Here is an 18185-nt window from a genome sequence, read left to right as displayed (position 1 = left end):
TGACTGCTGATGTCGCTCCTTATTAAGGCACACAAAAGGTATAAACGAGATACATTCTGTGATAATCAGGGCACACACATTCACGTCGTGTTAACTGGCTCCTCAGAGAGGACAGGAAGGAGAGTGAACATATGCTAGTGATTTGCTCTCCTTGGTGCTTCACATCACACTGCTTCGGGGGAGCTTCAAGGCGGGTGGTTTCTCCCCAGGGCTCTTCGTTTCTCTGTAACATTTGAGACCAACTTGCTTCATCATCTAAATCGCTCTTCTCTGTACGGTGATCAATTTGTCAATACCCCTCCTGTAGTATTACATCCATAAATTGTGCCCTTCACTCTCTGCTTGGATCGACCAGCCTATTGGATGGTGTGATTAGGATGGCTTCTGAGTGCTGTTCTCAGTTTGTCTATTAACTGCTCTCTAGGTGGGGTTTTTTTTGGCATTTTTTCCCCACTGTCTGCTAGAGTCTGAGCCAGCCACACAGTCAGTTGCCTACTGCCTACTGAACCAAATCCTTTAGGGCAAAGGTCACAAACAGGCAGCCCCTAAACTGAATTTCTCCTACAGACATGTTTTATTTGGTCTACACGGTAATTCACAAATCAGGAATTTCCAAATAAAAATCCAGACTGCCAGTATCTCTCGAAAAATTAGAGGGCCAAGCAATATTGCACCCTCAATGCGACACGGCAGCAACCACCTAGGGCTGAGTTGGGGTTGGCATTACCCTCCAATTTGTCCCTGCCTGTTGCCCTTTCATGGAACCCTAGTGGCACAGTTGTTAAGAGGTCAGCTCCTAACCAAAAGGTCAGCAGTTTGAATCCACCAGCCGCTCCTTGGAAACCCTACAGGGCAGTTCTACTCTATTCTATAGCATCACTATGAGTCGGAATCGACTTGACAGCAATGGGTTTGGGTTGCCTTTCACAACCTGTTCACCTCACTCATGTACATGATCTGCCTAGCCTCTAGAAGCATTTGAGCATTGATTAAGGGGTTACCCCTTTGCTGATTCAGCTTCAGCTATCAGGAGCAAACGATTTTCCTTTTGGAATCAAAGCTATTTATACTTAAGGCCAAAGGAATGGAGTGGCAAATTAACATTTTAAATAACAGGTTATTTCAATGCTCCTTAGACCTGAACCCTGGAACTGCCAACTTTGGACTCCTTCTGGGGTTGTATCTCCTCTTCTTCTGGCCTGAAATCCAGGATTATGGTAAGTGACTTGGGAAAGAGTAACAGTGGAATAGGGTAGAAAGAGCACTGGACTAGGAGCAAGAAGATGGTGATTCTAGTCTTGACCATGCCATTCATCAGCTGCCACACCAGGGCAAATGGTTTAAACTCTTTGAACCATAGCTCACTCTTCTGAAAAAAACAAAATGTAAAGAATAACACTATCCTTGCCGCTGACTCCATAAAAGTTCCTGTGAACAACAGAGTGATATCCCAGAAGTGAAAGTGCTTTGAAATTATAAAGTTCTCTACAAATATAAAGCTGTCTTATTTGTTCCTAACCAAAGTACCACCAACCAACTACCCAACCAAACCAAGACACAAATAATTTTTGAGTACCTAGTATCTGCTCAACACTTGGGGAGATAGAAAAGAGAGTCAACAAATCCTTGCCCTTAAGTAGTCACAGGCTAATCAAGAAAATAAGACAAACAATAAGCCAAAACCAAACTCGTAGCCATTGAGTCAATTCCAACTCGTAGTGAGCCTATAGGAAAGAGTAGAACCACCCCAAAGGGTTTCCAAGGAGCAGCTGGTGGAATCCAACTGCCTGCCAACCTTTTAGTTAGCAGCCAAGCTCTTAACCACTGCACCACCAATAGAAATCAATGAAAGATCATAACCATAACATGAAGCGAATGCCCAATAAGTATTTTATCCTCTGCTAGCAGGATGACAATAGAGCTGGGTACTCACTTGGTATGTAGTAACTTTGCTTTCCCCAAATTTTTCCCCCCTGTGGAAACAGCACCGTCCGATGCTCTGGGCGTTGGGGAAAGGTGCTATATGGTTGAACAAGTTTAGGAAGTGTCCTAAACTATATCCTATTCCCTTTTTGAAAATGAAAGTACACATTAGAATATTATAGGCACTGCTCTTTACCAACTGAGCCAACACTGTTTAACTGGACTGTTCTTTGACACACGTCCATTAGCTTGAAATAATTTTCGTAGCTGCAATGAACCACGCAGGAATTTATTTTTTCTCAATATGGACTGTCATATTAGTAAGACCAAACGGCACCAAAACATGAAACTTGGCAAATTCCATCTTTCATGCATTCTCATTTTTCCTGTCAGTGCTCCTTGCTTCTTTCCTGGCACCACCCCAAGCAAGGCCTGATTCAATTTGGTGCCCCATTCCTACTGATTGTAGCCAAGGTGCTCCCTGCGAGCTAAGGACTGGACCCAAAAATGTCAAGTTTATCCTTTTAACTCCAACAGGGAATTACTGAAGATCAAGAAGTGAATGCCTAAAAAGGACGTTATAGTAGAATGACTGACATTGTGACCGATAATTTGGCATCTGTTTTCAAGGTACACAATATACATTTGGTGAGTGAAGCTGTATGATTTGTGCTTGCTGATGATTAAAAGGTTATATTTGAAAATCAGAAAGACCTAGGTTCATGTCCCTACTCTGCCAGTTACTAAGTAGGTGACCTTGGGCAAGTAACTTCACCTCTCTAAGTTTTCGTTTCATTCTCTGTAAAATGGGGACGAGAATAATATACATCCTCCTAGGTTATTGTGAAGTTTAAATGAGAAAATGAATGAAAAAACTAAGCACAATATCTGCCATGCATTAAGTTCTCAATAGATATTAAATCTCTGGGAGCCCCTATTATGATCATTTTGTATTTGTTGGCTTAGAGATCACATCTCTTGTATTATCATTACTCGGTCAAAATCCCCACTTCTGTTTTTATTCCCCCAACTCCCCACCATATTGCTCTCTTCCACTCTTTTTTTCTAACCCCTCCCTCACTCCAGTGCCTTCGTCTTAACAGTAGAGGTATAAAGGAACAAAGAGCCAAAGCCACAAAAAGCCTGTTTTCCAACCTGAACGTTAAATTGCTTCCTCTGTGTGTAAATAGTTACCATTTTCCACACCAGAGGAAGGTTATTCTAACAAGTTAGTCTAAGTGACACTGGCAACAACGCACTACAGTTTGTTTTACCTTTGCAAAGTGAAAATAAAAGCACTGAAGCCATACATTTGAACATCTTCACCAAAGACTGGTCCCAAATCAGACTCTGTAATTTTTACCAAGCTTTGCATTTCCAGGTTGAAACCCTGGAATAGAAACCCAGCAGCAAATCTTTGAAACCTAAGCATAGAATAAACCCGTCATTCTGGCCATGGCGTTTAGACACCAATGGGTTAAGAGATTATCCTTAGCGTGTGAAGGGTCCCAACTCAAGAGTTCAGGAGAGGTCTACAATAATCAGGAGGAGGGGGTATTGCTTGCATACTCATGAGAGAACAGATTTTATTTGTTTGTTTTTTCTTCTAAATAGGCAATGTACATTTTTAAAGAGCTGCATAAAATCATGCATTTGTGAATGATTTGCCAGGTGAATGGTGAATGACCTTCCAAATACAGTTAATTAGTGCTGGCTTTAAAAACATTTTGGGGAGCCCCTATAATTTATGTCTGCCTTTGACCTTCTCCAGGAAGACCTTCTCTTTTAATCCCAGGAGACCCTATTCCATTATCCTGCTCACCCTCTCCCACTCCTCTCCTCTGCTTTCTTCCATTATCACCTGGTCTACATTCTTACCGTGGGGTAACCAAACCTCCCTTCTCTCCTTATCACTTCAGCTAGCCCTTGTACAAATTTGATGTGAGAATAAAGAAAAAAAAACTTTAAAATAGTAAAAAGCTATATATAATATCCTGTGGGAAATAAAACTGTTAGGTGTTGGCATCTTTGGAAATGACCTAAACACGCTATTGTGCATGTCTATGTGTTATTAAACCTCTCCCGACTCATCTGCAGCCTCCAAGGGAATAATAATAATAAAAAATCACAATAAAATCACACAGGTCTGGTATGACTTATACAATAAGAGTGTTCCAGAAAAGTTGCATTTAAATCAAATCGTACCTTAATATAGTAGGAAAGTTGACTATTTAAAGAAATCTTATGGTAAATTCTTTTCATTGGAAAAATTAATTGTTTCATAAAGCAAATGATAACCTTCTAATTTATCAATTTTGAATACAAGTATCCAACGCTTTTCAAAAGTTCACTTTATGCCACTTCACTTGTGTGACAGAAGTACATTAGTACCTGTTTTCATTAACCTAGAGAAATCCAAAGAGGATTTTCGCTTTTACAAAAAAAGGCGACAGTGTTTGTTTTGCATGGAGCCATTAAAGGGGCATTGCCCACCCCTAGCAGCCACTCCTAGCAGCAAGAGTGTCACGGCCCTAGGTGGGGGCTGGCCTCCGCCCCCTTCCCCTAGGAGAGGGAGCCCAGAGGGGGCACCTGCAACTGAGGCCAATGCCCACCCCCCCCCGCAACCTGCCACCTATCAGCCTATTTTTTTTTCAATCCCAGGTGCCAGTAAAGGTGGGAGGAAGCAGCTGATTCAGCACCTCCTTCCTGGTTCGTGGTTTCTTCCCAGGCGCCTCATGGCCTCTGCCCTTGCCTTGCCCCATCACCGCTTAGCCCTGGCCATTCCTGGGCTGGAGAGGAGGGCGGCTCCCAGTCCCTCCAGGAAGGCCGACATGCTAGACACTCTCAGAGGCATGAGCAGGGGAGGGCGGTGACCTGGGGGTGGTAGCCCTAACCCCAGAGAAGGGGCAGCCCTCCGGGCCTGTGTCTCAGTTAAGGGATGTCCCGGTCCTGGTCAAGCTCGTTCCCAGGAACTACACTCTGCATCAAGCTGCCATAGCTTAGAACTGTATCCGTGAGCATCTGTGCTTTATCTCAACTTATTTAACCTATCAATCATTCCTGCTTTTACTATATGTTAATGGAGCCCTGGTGGCGCTGTGGTTGAGAGCTCAGCTTCTAACCAAAAGGTCGGCAGTTCGACTCCACCAGCTGCTCCTTGGAAACCCTATAGGGCAGTTCTACTCTGTCCTATAGAGTCCCTATGAGTTGAATTACCTTGAGGGCAACAGGTTCGGTTTGGTTTTGGTTTCGTGTTATTAGGTTTTATGTGCTATTTGGTATGATTTGGTAGGTTACTTTTTGGGTCTGGGAGTGCTCCAAAATGTTTCCCATGTAAATTAATGGTGACTGCATCTTCACTTTATGCCATTTCAGCTTAGGAAAGTTTCATAGCAATGCTGTACTTTTGGATAGTTGGAGAGCAGGAGAAACCTGTTTCTGGATCTTTTTATAACTGATCTTCTTAAAGCAAGTAGCACCTATATAGCTTAGAACACTTGTTTTACTGCTGAGGTAGTTCTCAGATTTATACGTTGAAAAAGAACCATCAGAAAATAACCTTTTTAAAATTGGATAATCTTTTAAAACTTGCATACTTGCAAAACACAATCTTAAAGAACCTCTATCTGCATAATTTCTAATTAGCCAATTCTATGAATTTCCCATATTAATTCACATATATATTAATTTCTAATAAAATACTTTTAAACTCCCCGTGTTGAAATTCTTATCCCATGCCTGCATATTGCTAAACTCAAAACAAGTATGAGTTGGTTACTCTTTAAAAAATCTCAGCCTTACATTTTGAATTATGAGGGAACAACTGTTTGTTAATTGCCTTTACAATACTGAGCATACAAAGCACAGTGTAACATGTAATACTACAAATAAGAAGCCCTCCAGAGCAACCACCTCTTGAACCTCCATACCAAGAAGCTGTATTGTTTCTACATCAAGCAGAGTTTGAACTGTGTGAATACATAAGAACTTAACTATTTTACATGAATGATGACCTCTGTCCTAAGGATAATCATGACTGCATTTTGAATTATTTTTTCCAGCTCCCAGCTCGTTGCCTGGCATGCAATAGGTACTCAGTACGTTTTTATTTAAATGATATATGAATAAATGACTGTTTTCGATGGTTGAGGTTGCTTTACCCAATGTCTTGACAGCTTTCCCCTTGTGACCAATGACCTACGTTTTCATGACAGCTCTTAGGAGTTCAGGGAAAACAACTTGGGGCCCATGTAAATTATTGCTTGTTTTGTTTTATCCTACGCATGCGAACGAACATGTTCACAAGGAAATAAATCCTCTGACTTTGACCTTTTTTGCACCATTCTCTCATCTAGTGTTTCTCAGAGCATGGTGTTTGGACTGCCTGCAACAGAATCACCTGGACACAAAGGCAAATGTCCAGCCTTACTGATGTGATAGCAATGAACTTGACTCAGCAAATGTTAACCCTACCCCAAAAAGGTTAGCCAGACATAAACAAAATAATATAGAACGAAATATATATTCTTAACATTTGTGAGAGTATGTCATAATTAACCAACTGGTTGATTAGAATTTGAGGGAGGAGGCTGAGAATCTATATTTAAAGACCCCCATCTCCACTTTACCTGGGTGCTTCCTCGTGATTTTGATGCACATTAGTTTAAGAACCTCTGCTTAAGGTAGAGTTCAGATGGATTTTTTTTCTTTTGTATTTTAGGTGAAAGCTTACAGAGCAAATTAGTTTCTCATTCAAAAATTTATACACAAATTGTTTTGCGACATTGGTTGCAATCCCTGCAATGTGTCAGCACTCTCCCCCTTTCCCTTTACATCCTGGGTTCCCTGTGTCCATTTGTATAGGATTCCTGTCCCTTCCTGCCTTTTCATCTTTGCTTTTGGGCAGGTGTTGCCATTTGGTCTCCTACACTTGATTGAATTAAGAAGCACATTCCTCACATGTGTTATTGTTTGTTTTATACGCCTGTCTAATCTTGGCTGAGAGGTGGACTATGGGAGTGGCTTCAGTTCGGAGTTAGCGGGGTGCCCAGGGGCCATAGTCTTGGCGGTCCCTTTAGTCTCTGTCAGGCCAGTAAGTCTGGTCTGTGTGTGTGTGTGTATGTGTGTGTGTGTGTTTGAATTTTAAATCATAGTTCAACTAGATTAAAAGTTTAGAGCAAGCAAATTAATGTCTTATAAAATACAGAAAATGGGTAACTATAGCTCCGCGTTCCCAAAATCTGAGAAGAAACTAAAGAAGCAAATATATTGTCACCATAACCAGTGTAAAAGTGGTTTGGTGTTTACTCTGGTCCAACTTAGAATCCAAGCCAAGTACTATAATGTTACAAACTTTAGTAGATGATTTCCAAATAAAGGTGCTCTGCAAGCGTCTGATAAGGATTGGGTGATCGTGGTCAAAGGGATGATGCTGCAAGGAATTGTGCATGGCCACTCATTACTGATGTGTAATTGCCTATGATTGACTTTTCTGCCACGAATGAGGCAGGGAAGTCAGGTTCACGTTGAGGAAATCAGGGACTAATCAAAAGCAGATCTTTGTTGAGATTGGCCCAATATGGTAGTTATTTTTAAAGCCCACAGGGGAAAGAACATGCAATTCTAATAAAAAATTAAATCTTCCCAGAATGTACTCTACAAATTTTGACTAAGAAGGAAAACTGTCATGTATTAGGATAAAGAGCGAGCTAAAGCATATATATTATATTCTAATAAAATATTTTTGAACTACCTCCGTTAACATTCAGAATTCTGTCATAGACAAAAATAAACAATTGGATCTCATGGATCAAGAAATTAAACATACGCATTATAGCAATAACTAGGCTCGCAAATGTTAACTCTACCCCAGAAGGGTCAGCCAGACATAAACAAAAACAATATAGAAGGAAATACATATTCGTAACACTAGTGAGAGTATATTAAAATTAACCAGTTGGTTGAGGTCAACATTAGATGGTGCACGCGCACACACACACACATATACGTGTACATCTAAGACACGTATTATAATAACAGGAAAATTTATCAAGATTTGCTCAGGAGCAATAGCAGGTAGACAGTTGTCATCCAGTGTCTTACGGTCTTTTAAGGTATTTGGTTCTGACCTATGTCCCTGAAAGACTTCCTAACATTCTCTGCCAAGTAAGAATATCCTAAGTTTATCTTTTCCACACTTCACTTGTACTTCAGATTTAAAACATAAAGGTTTGCACTACTGTCTTGGGTTGCTCCATTTAAAAGTCACTTTGTTGTTGTTGTTGGGTGCCATCGAGTCAACTTCAACTCCTAGCAATCCCATGTGACAGGGCAGAACTGCCCCATAGTGTTTTCTTGGCTGTAATCTCTAAAGAATCAGTTCCCCAGGTCTTTCTCATGCAGAACTGCTGGGTGGGTTTGAACCACCAATCTTTCAGTTAGCAGCCGAGTGCTTAACCAGTTGTGCCACCAGGGCTTGAGCGCACAATAACATCACTCACTTATGAAGAATTTTGTATAAATGATATTTTAGGTGCAATCCAAGATTATATCATTCCAAAAGCCCAAGAGAACTTCATTTTAAGGAAGCCTCCAACTACAAGGAGATTTCACATACGGGTCAAGTTAACATCCTACAGAGGTTCCAGTATACCTTTTCTGAGAAGCTTAGTAGCAATAGTAGCAATTAATGATGCTTTGAAGAGTTAAGAGCCTTTTATAAAGAACAGATATGCAGCAATCGGGCCCTTGTTCCATAAATAATTGTTCATACTGTTTTGACTCAGTGCAACTTATTAATAGTGAGCTTCCCAACTGTTTGATTTGCAGCCAATTCTAAATTCACAGCAAGTTGGCTCTTTGTAAGAAACTTTCTTCCCAAATTCAATTATATTTAAAATCTCATTTGCCATAATTTGGTAGAACCAATTCCTACCTGTAACTTTCAATTCAGTCGTTCGTCTTACAAGTTTTCCTTCATACTTAAGTTCACAAGTATAATTTCCTCCATCTTCTTCTTGAACTTCCTGGATTAGAAGAGCATTTCCTTTCTGTATTATTATGCTTCTCCACATTTTTGGCTTGCATTCCTACAGAAAAGATAGTAAGAAAAAAAACCCCACATCACTAAATCTTAGTACTGATAAGTTAGTACTTTCACTTTCTTATGCTCTGTTCTTTAAATCTTCAAAATATATAACTGATAAGTTAAGCCAATGACCAGGCAATGTCACAAATGTGTCTTATTGTGTCCAACTCAAACATCACAAGTATCACACTAAAAGCCACATTAAAAAACCTGACCCTAAAATGCCCTTTAAAGGCATTCTAAAAAATAAAAAAAAGTAAAAATAGAAAAGCATACAAGTCCCCCAAATGCAAGAGAGGCAAAGCAGCAACTAAAAAGTCACTAAATATTATTATAATGCCCTGGTTCTTTCTATTTGACAAAACTATTTTATGAGTCCTTGGAGGATAGTCTTCACTTAGCCACATAGTAGACTCCAGGGGAGGTTTAGGGATTATTAAACATTCATAATATGCTTTTACATTGGCAACAAATCTACAATGATTTCATTAATTACTCCTTACAGAAAAAAAAAAAAAAACACTAATCCTTCCTCCAGAGACTCCCTCCTCATAGTCAAGAGACCCATTTAAGAGTGTGTGTGTTCGGAGGTGGGTAGAGGAGATATCAGTATCTAGAAAATTAGACCTAAGGAGTTCTCTAAAAACATAAAACTAAAAAAAAAAAATTCCGTCGAGTCAATTCCGACTCATAGCGACCCTATAGGACAAACTAGACCTGCCCCACGGAGTTTCCAAGGAGTGGCTGGTGGATTTGAACTGCAGACCTTTTGGTTAGCCGCTGAGCTCTTAACCATTGTGCGGTAGCTAGGTAAAACAAGGGCACACTTTTTATAGTAACAACATGGAGATATCATTCACTTACTTTCTGAGTTCAGTAATGTACAACCAGAGAATAAGATTTGTGTGTTGAAGCCAATTTTCCTACTTTCCTGATAGGAATGTGAGAGAATCTTGCTACCAGGATTTAATTTCTTTAGAATGGAATATTTAACATTTATCCAGAGAGTATCAAGGATATAGCAATAGCTTTAAGAAAGGAGCCTGGAGGCACAATGACTAAGCGCTCGGCTGCCAACCAAAAGGTCAGTGGTTTGAATTCATCAGTGGCACCATGGGAGAAAGATGTGGTAGTCTGCTTCTGTAAAGATTACAGTCTTGGAAACCCTATGGGACAGTTCTCTGTCCTATAGGGCCACTATGAGTCGGAATCCACTTGATGGCAATGGGTTTGGTTTTTCAGGTAAGTATCTAAGAATATTCAGCCAAGTCGCTTTGCCTTTTGGGAGCTTTCTCAGGCTACATTTTAGATATTATCCCAGTAAGTCTACCACTCACCCCAAAAGTCCAACCAAAGTGGGGGTCAAATGCTGTACGAACATCAGTAGAGGCATGGGGGTAGCTGTAAGGGAGTGCTGATTAATCAAGGCAAAAAGAGCTCTGTCATCTGAATTCTTATTCTGTCAGTTGAGGCAATAAGAGAAATTGATTATGAGGCAGATGAGGTAAATAGTAGTTGAGAGTACTTTCCACCTTCCCCACCATGAACGGTGTATACTACATTTGCATCTGCCTCTTCTCCACCCCCTCACACATACATGGCATGAACATGCATGTAAAAGTAGAATTCATGCTGACTCTCAATTCCCCAGCTCTTAGCATTTGTGTATGTGCGTGTGTGTGCCTGTAAAATGATTCAGGAGAGTGCCCCCATTTATTAGTTTTTCACTATAACTTTTTTTTTTCTTTTATGTTAGCAGGAGTTTGAACAACAAAACACAAAAACTGGCAATTACGTTCTCAGGTATAATATTTAACAGATATGCTTGCTTTATGTCCAATACAACTACCCACGCACATTGTCCAAGAGTAAATAAAAGTAATGCTATCTAGAGCATCTAGATATAAGGCTGGTTCACCCCCCCAAGGGCCTTTCTGAAGAACAGTTAAAGGTCTGTCTGAAATTATATTACATACCATGTCTGGCAAGGTTTATCACCTATATGAGATTTGCTTCTGAGTTAAACCTTGGGATATAAGGTTTCTGGGAAAATGAAGAAGAAAGTCTGAACTGAGAGAAAAAAGCCCAGCCCAGCTGCCACTGCCGTCATACAATAATAATCCACAATTATTTTCGCATTGCTTCCAACTCTGATAGCCTCAGATTTCTGAAGAATCATTCTGAAGGTCATTAAACAAAAATATGGTCCCTCTGGGCATTTTGAAGGGAAAGCAAAATGAAAACTGAGCTGTTGTGCTTTCAAATAGTGGTGGTGGGGGCGGGCAAATGAGCCCACACACTCATTTTATTCAAAGACAAATGGCAGTGTTTTCTATTGTCATTTTGGGGAAAGTCCATATGAAGCAGGGCTTTGAACCAGTTTCCTTCAGGTTTCAATCCCTGCTGAGAATGTGCATTTCTACTCCAGATACACTGAATCAGAATCCATAGTTTAACAAGATCCTCCGGTGATTCTTATGTATAACTTCCTGGGAACTTGCTGGAAATGCACATTCTCAGCAGGGGTTCTAACGGGATAAAATGGTTTAAAGCCCTGATACGCAATTAGTTCTAAACATTTCCTTTTTCTCTGTTCACTGCTTTGACCAACGCCCCCCCCAGAAGTAAAAACCAAAGAGTAATAGGAGTTAGAAAACACTCCTCATGAAGAACAGCCTGGTAAGTTTACACATCCTTTGAAGAGATCTAGGTAGTCCCACATGCTTTCCAAGTTGTCACCTAGCCTAGTAAAGGATTCTTTGTGTTCAGCAAAGATTTTTTTTTTTGGAAAACTATGACATAGGAACACATTGTCTTCAGGTCACCTCCCTTCCTCGAGAGGTAATGTAGTATAGATGAAAGGGCAAAATAGCTTTAGAACAAGACAACTATGTTCACATCTGGAGTTCAGTCAAGTTCTGTGATCTTGGGCGAGTTTGCTTACCTTCTCTAGGTCTCCGTTTCCTAATCTGCAGTGCAGAGATAATAGTAACTACCATGTGAGCAGTCATAACTCAGAGGATTGCAGGGTTTATTCACTATGCTCCTGTCCAAAAAAAACCAAAACAACAAACCCGTTGCCATCCAGGCGATTCCAACTCACAGTGACCCTAGAGGACACAGCAGAACTGCCCCACAGAGTTTCCAAGGAGTGCCTGGTGGATTTGAACTGCTGGCCTTTTGGTTAGCAGCCAAATGCTTAACCATTGTGCCAACAGGTCTCCACATTCTTCTTGGGCAGCACTAAATATAGTGGTCATTCAGCACAGAGAATGATTCCCATTCCTGAATTTTTCCCTATCCTGGATTCTGTTTCCTCAGAACCTCCTGCTCTGCTTGGTGAAAATTGGTGGTAACGGACTAATCGGATTAAAGAAAATCTTCACTAATGGGTTAAACCCTCGCCCCCCCCCCAGCAACATAAACTTTAACTCTCTGAAAACATATAGCTCTGAAGAGGCAACCCCAGTACAAAGGAGCTACTTTTTTTTTGGTCAGAACAGCCTTTAAACTACCCTTCTTGTCTCACCATATAGATGACCATCTTGCCCCCACCAAGTCACCCTTAACGAGATTACCTTGTTGGCTTTCCTACCCATGTCTGGGTGTCTACGAAATCTCTGAAGTCATCCAGACTCTTGACTTCATTAGTTTCAGTGTTCATCCCTAAGCTGATAGCTGCTGGGCTTGCTGTTGTCGATGCTTCCTTCCTGCCCCAGCTCTTCCCGCCACCTCATTCCTTGTGGACAGGCAGCATTTCCAGACCTCACTGCCCCAGACCTGTTCCATTTAATCCTGACAGCCTGTTAGGCAATGGAGTTTGAAACACATAGGTCAAAGCTCAAGCTGGTTGTTTGAGACAAAGACAAACCACCAAACCTCAAATGTGAGCAGAACTCTAACATTGACCCCAATGTACAATTTCCCTATTATTTAATGCCCTTGGGGATATTAAAAGAAACTTCATCAACTTGAAGGTTTTGCTGAGGGCCAGTCTAGCTGGAGGTGCTTAAATTAAAGTTCAACAAGCAGCTCCAGTTCATGGCCTGGCTATTCCCTCACTGAAACAGTTTGTTGTAATACATCCTTACTCAGTCAACACAATGACAGCCCTTAAAGCCCAGCTTCCTTTCTTCCCTCCCAGTCTCTCTGGGTGGCAGATGTCACTTGTCAGCAGTTGCTGGGATGGGAGCCTGGAACGCACAACAGAGATATCTGTTAACCCAAGCCCCTCCAAGTGAACTTGATGCCAGCCACATTGAGATCTGGGAGTCTCTACCCTGAAATATTCACCACTGTATTCAAGGTCCACTTTTGAGATACCGTCATCATATCTACAGGTACTTTGTAATCAGTTTGGTAGCTGTGGTTACTTCAGTGCTATTCAAAGCACATGGCACATTTTTCATTGCCAGAATATCAGGAAGATTGATTTAAATATTTCTTCTGATTTTGAGTTTCAGCTATTAAACAGATGTACAACCATAAGCCAATCATGTAACCTCTGTTCCTCAAAGCATCTTTGCTTCAATACCCAACATCTACCTCCTTAGACCCAAGTCATTCTCTTTTCCCCAGGAGACTGGGCTGTCCCATAGAACATCCAGACATCTGCCTAACAGTGTGCAGGGAACCTGAACTTTTTCAGTCTAAAGATGGAGGAGATGGTTAGGAGCACAATTATGAATAGGGTATCAACCTTGCTCTTTTTGGCCCAAATTCCTAGGACAACCCATTCCAGGGAGCCTTTCCTCTCTCTTGCTCTATTTCTCCAAGTTCCTATTTTCACAATCCTAATGGTGAAGATGGTAGTACTCAGTGGTTGAGAACATAAATTCTAGACTCAAGCATTTGGATTGGGATTGTAAATTGTATATTCTTCAGTACACTACTTAATTAATCTAAGCCTCGGCTTCTTTACCTGTAAAAAATGAGCGGTGATAATATTCTTTATCAATTGGAGTAATTATGGGAAGAAATGAGGTAATGCATGTAAATGGCCTGCAATAGAGGGTATCCCATGTTGAAATCACTCAATAAATATTAATTATTATTCTGTGATTGTTATTACCCTCAGTACTCTGCTTTCGGGAATACACACATCTATTATGATACGTTAATGACTGTCAGGGGTTAAATGTGACTCACATTTCTATAGGAGTCTGGAGGCAATGCCTTAATCCAAAATTATAATTCTAATGCTTGGTCAACCAAGTATTCTAGCAGGCTGGGCATGGACAGAAGGTCAGGCGTGCAGGTTGGCTACCATTAACATCAGAGGAGAGTTTTAGACAATGTATAGAAATTCGGCAGGCAGATGAGAGGTAGGACATATCAGACAGTGGGAACAGCCAGAGAGAACTTCCCATTTGGAAGCACCAGGGTGTGAAAAAGCATGGAGTGGACATAAAATTAGAAATAGTTTTGTTCAGTTGAGAGTGGCACTGAGTAGGCTGAGGCCATGTATGAAAAGCCTTAAATTCCATCCTAAGATACTTACCTACTGCCAGAGTTCAAATTCCAGCTCTAACACTGTGTAATCTACCTCATAGGGCTAGTGTGAGGACTGAATTAGATAATGCATGAATATGCTTGCCACAATGGCAGGCCCTGTAAACACTCATTAAAAAGAAGCTATTATCTAAATGGTTTTATGGAATCATTGGAGTGCTTTAAATAGTCGCATCCTATGATCAGATCAGATGTGTGTTTCCAAAAGATCATTCTGGTGGATCTATAGAAGGTGGTCAGACTATAGAAAGGGACACTGCTTAAGAGGCTTTAAATTGCTCTGATTGCTTTTTATCCCTTAAATATCGTTAAAGATATCCTGAAGTCTCCTCTAGGCCTGGATTCTTACAACTACCTGGGGAAAAAAGTCAACAGCAAACTACTGTTAAATTTGAAAAAAAAAAAGCATCCACGTTGAAAGAAGATTACAAAAGTTGATAAAAATCGAGTTGATAAATCAAGAAATTATACAGTCAAAACTCAACTTTATAAGCGCTTTATTCCTAATCACCAAAAACTGGCAGCAACCCAAATGGTCATCAACTAGTGAATGGTTAAACCAACAGTAGTAGTACACCTATATAGTGCAATATTGGAATACTTAATGTCACTGAATGGTACATGTGAAGATTACTGAAATGTTCAAGGTTTTGTTATATATATATACATATAACCACAAAAGAAAAAAAAAAGAACTATTGATACGTACCAGAGTATAGATGAATCTCATATGAATTGTGCTAAGTGAAAGAAGTCAAACACAAAATACTATGTATGTGTATGTACACATACATACACATTATGTTATTCCATTTATATGGCATTCTGGAAAATGCAAAGCTATAGAAACAAAAAAACAGTTGGGTTTTTACCAAGGACTGAGAGTGGGAGGAAGGAATTGACTACAAACGGGCATGGAGAAACTTGGAATGATGGAAATATTCTATATCTTGATTGTGATGTATACATTTGTCAAAACAAATATCAAATTATACACATAAAATGGATGAATTTTACTATTTGTAAATATACACGACTTAAAAAAAAAAAACTCAACCCTAAATTCTCGATTAGAGTCTGAGATGTCTTAGATAGTTGTATTTCTAGCTTTCACAAACTTTTCTCTTCCTATAACAGCAGCTAATATCACGTAATGATTTTAGTCATTCAATTTTTATAACATGTCTAGGATACATGGCAAATATTATTACATATGTTTTATTTGTGAGGAAATTGAGGCCCAGTGAGATCCAATTAGTTATCCATGTTAATGGTGGAATGGTGGCCACAATCGAGGTTCCCAGACTGAAGTCCTAGTGCTTCTTACATCTATTACATACCCATTCCTCCCACATTAACCTACCTTTTCTCTAATTTACAATCAGTAAAGAATCCCTCCCCCACTTCTAATGCCATATCTATGAACAAAAACAATGACAAATGGATCTTAAATCTGGTGTCATGACTGTGGTTTCAGGGCACACTAAACTGAAACCATGAGCTTCACATCTCATTTCTTCTAAACAAAAGCATCTTTGAAAATCCAGCTGACAAGATAAAAAATTCAAGAATGGAATATAATTTTATGGTTAGAAGGGAAGGCACTGATGAAATTTTACTTCATTTCCAAAAGAGATTCAAAATCCTGAAGCATTTTGGCAAACTTTTTTTTTTTTTTTTTTTTTTAAGCACGGATGCAGTAGTCATCTGGGCTGCGGTATTACGGGGTCTCCAATGACCGTTTTCTCCCTTTTAAGAAAATTGCCAGTATGTATAGAAAGATAAATCAATGTACAGCTCATGTCCTTGGAAGTTTAACTCATCTAGATGAGTGATGGCATTTAGAAATGGCCATTCCTAAACTATTATTTTTGAAGATGAAATTGACTCCTTACAATCCATCTGGAATTTTTCTTAAACATGGTATGAGTCAGAGATCAATTATTTTTTCCCAAGTGCATAGTCAATTACACCCACCCATATTTTAATAAGCCATTATCTCCCCTCCACAACCATTAAAATGAAATGTTACCTTTATCATATACTAAGTTCTCATGTATATCTATATCTATATATATATTTTTTAATGTTTCTGACTTCTCTGTTCTATTCTACTGATCTATTCATCATTTCCTAAACTTACTGTTTTAACTGCTGTTGCTTTGTGTAACTGTTCCTGAATGGGAGACTAAGTTCCCTCCCAGGAATGTTTTTCCCCAATATTTTCTTGGCCATTCTGGCATATTCATTAATCCATATGAATTTTATAATCATTTTGTCCAGTTCCAAAAAATTGATGTTCTAGCAAAGTATGTTAAATATTTATATGAATTTGGCTGGGAAAGATTGGCTTTTTTATTCCATGAAGAAACATGTTCTGAGTCTCCATTAATTTAGTCCATATTTTATGTCCTTTGGTAAACTTATATTTTATGTAAGTCTCTTCCCATCCTTGTTAGATGAATTCCTAAGTGTTTTATAGACTGCTATTAATGCAAATGGGACAGTTTTATTTTTTGCTTTTACACGTTTAACTGATTATTGCTAACAAAAACAAAAGCTATTGAATTTTTTGTATTTTTTTATTAAGCTACCTTAACCAAATTCTCTCATTAGTTCTATTTTTTTTGTTGTTGTTGAGTCTCTTGGTTTTCTAGGTATTCGATCGTATCTGAAAATTAATATTTATACAGCACATTTCATTTAATTTTTTATTGCATCAGCTAGAACCTCCAATACAATGTTGAATAAAGTAGTGGCAGAGTATTCCTGTCTTGTACGTCATGGATGTAAGCACATATGTGCATTTACAAGGATGTTTATAGCTACATTGTGATTATAAAAAACTAGAAAGAAACACGAATACCCATCAGTAGGAGAATGATTGAATAAGATACGGTATTTCCACTCTATCAACTATTATGCAGCTATCGAAAAAAATTGAAATACATTATTGACATGAGAGGATGTTCATGGTAAGTATGCGTGTGATAGGAATGCTTACAAATGATATGTATAGTATGTTCCCATTTTTACTTAAAAAAAGATATATGTGTATGTGTGAATATGTATGTAATATACAGATATATATTTTAGCATATAGTGTTAGCATAGAGGAAAGTGTGGAAGGATATAACAAAACGGTAACATTAATGACCTTAGATGGTGAAAATGGAGGGAGAAAGGAGAAGATAACTGACTTTATACTCCTCTATATTGTTTACTGGAGCCCTGGTGGTGCAGTGGTTAACAGCTCGGCTGCCAACCAGAAGGTTGGCAGTTCCAATACACCAGCTACTTCTGGGAAATCTTTTGAGCCAATTCTACTCTGTCTTATAAGACAGAGTTGCTATGAGTCAGAATTGACTCGATGGCAACAGGCTTGGTTTATACTGTTTACTTTGTCAACATGGTGATAGTTCTTAGATACATATATACAGACAACATACATTCACTTCTTTTGGGTGGTTTCAGAGCCTCTTGTAAAACTCAGTAAATGCCAAGAAAGAAAGAGGAACTCCTCAAAAAGTTGAACGTAGAACTGCCCTATGACTCAGCAATCCCAATTCTGGGTATATGCTCAAAAGAACTGAAAGCAGGAACACGAACAGAGGCTTGTACACTGGTGTTCATCGCAGCACTATTCATAACAGCCAAAAGGTAG

At 39.4% G+C, this 18185-nt stretch overlaps 1 protein-coding gene across 1 annotated transcript in view; it reads right to left on the bottom strand.

The window, feature by feature from the left end:
* IL1RAPL2 (interleukin 1 receptor accessory protein like 2) overlaps window positions 1-18185 on the bottom strand; it is a 602004-nt gene that overhangs the window by 546168 nt on the left and 37651 nt on the right. The window contains exon 3 of the mRNA XM_003414874.3: window positions 8858-9011. Coding sequence (XP_003414922.1) covers window positions 8858-9011 — 154 coding nt within the window. The remainder of the gene's footprint in view (window positions 1-8857; window positions 9012-18185) is intronic.

Source organism: Loxodonta africana, chromosome X (assembly GCF_030014295.1).
Source record: "Loxodonta africana isolate mLoxAfr1 chromosome X, mLoxAfr1.hap2, whole genome shotgun sequence".
NCBI lineage: Eukaryota > Metazoa > Chordata > Mammalia > Proboscidea > Elephantidae > Loxodonta > Loxodonta africana.
This window is presented reverse-complemented; position numbering and strand designations above follow the sequence as displayed.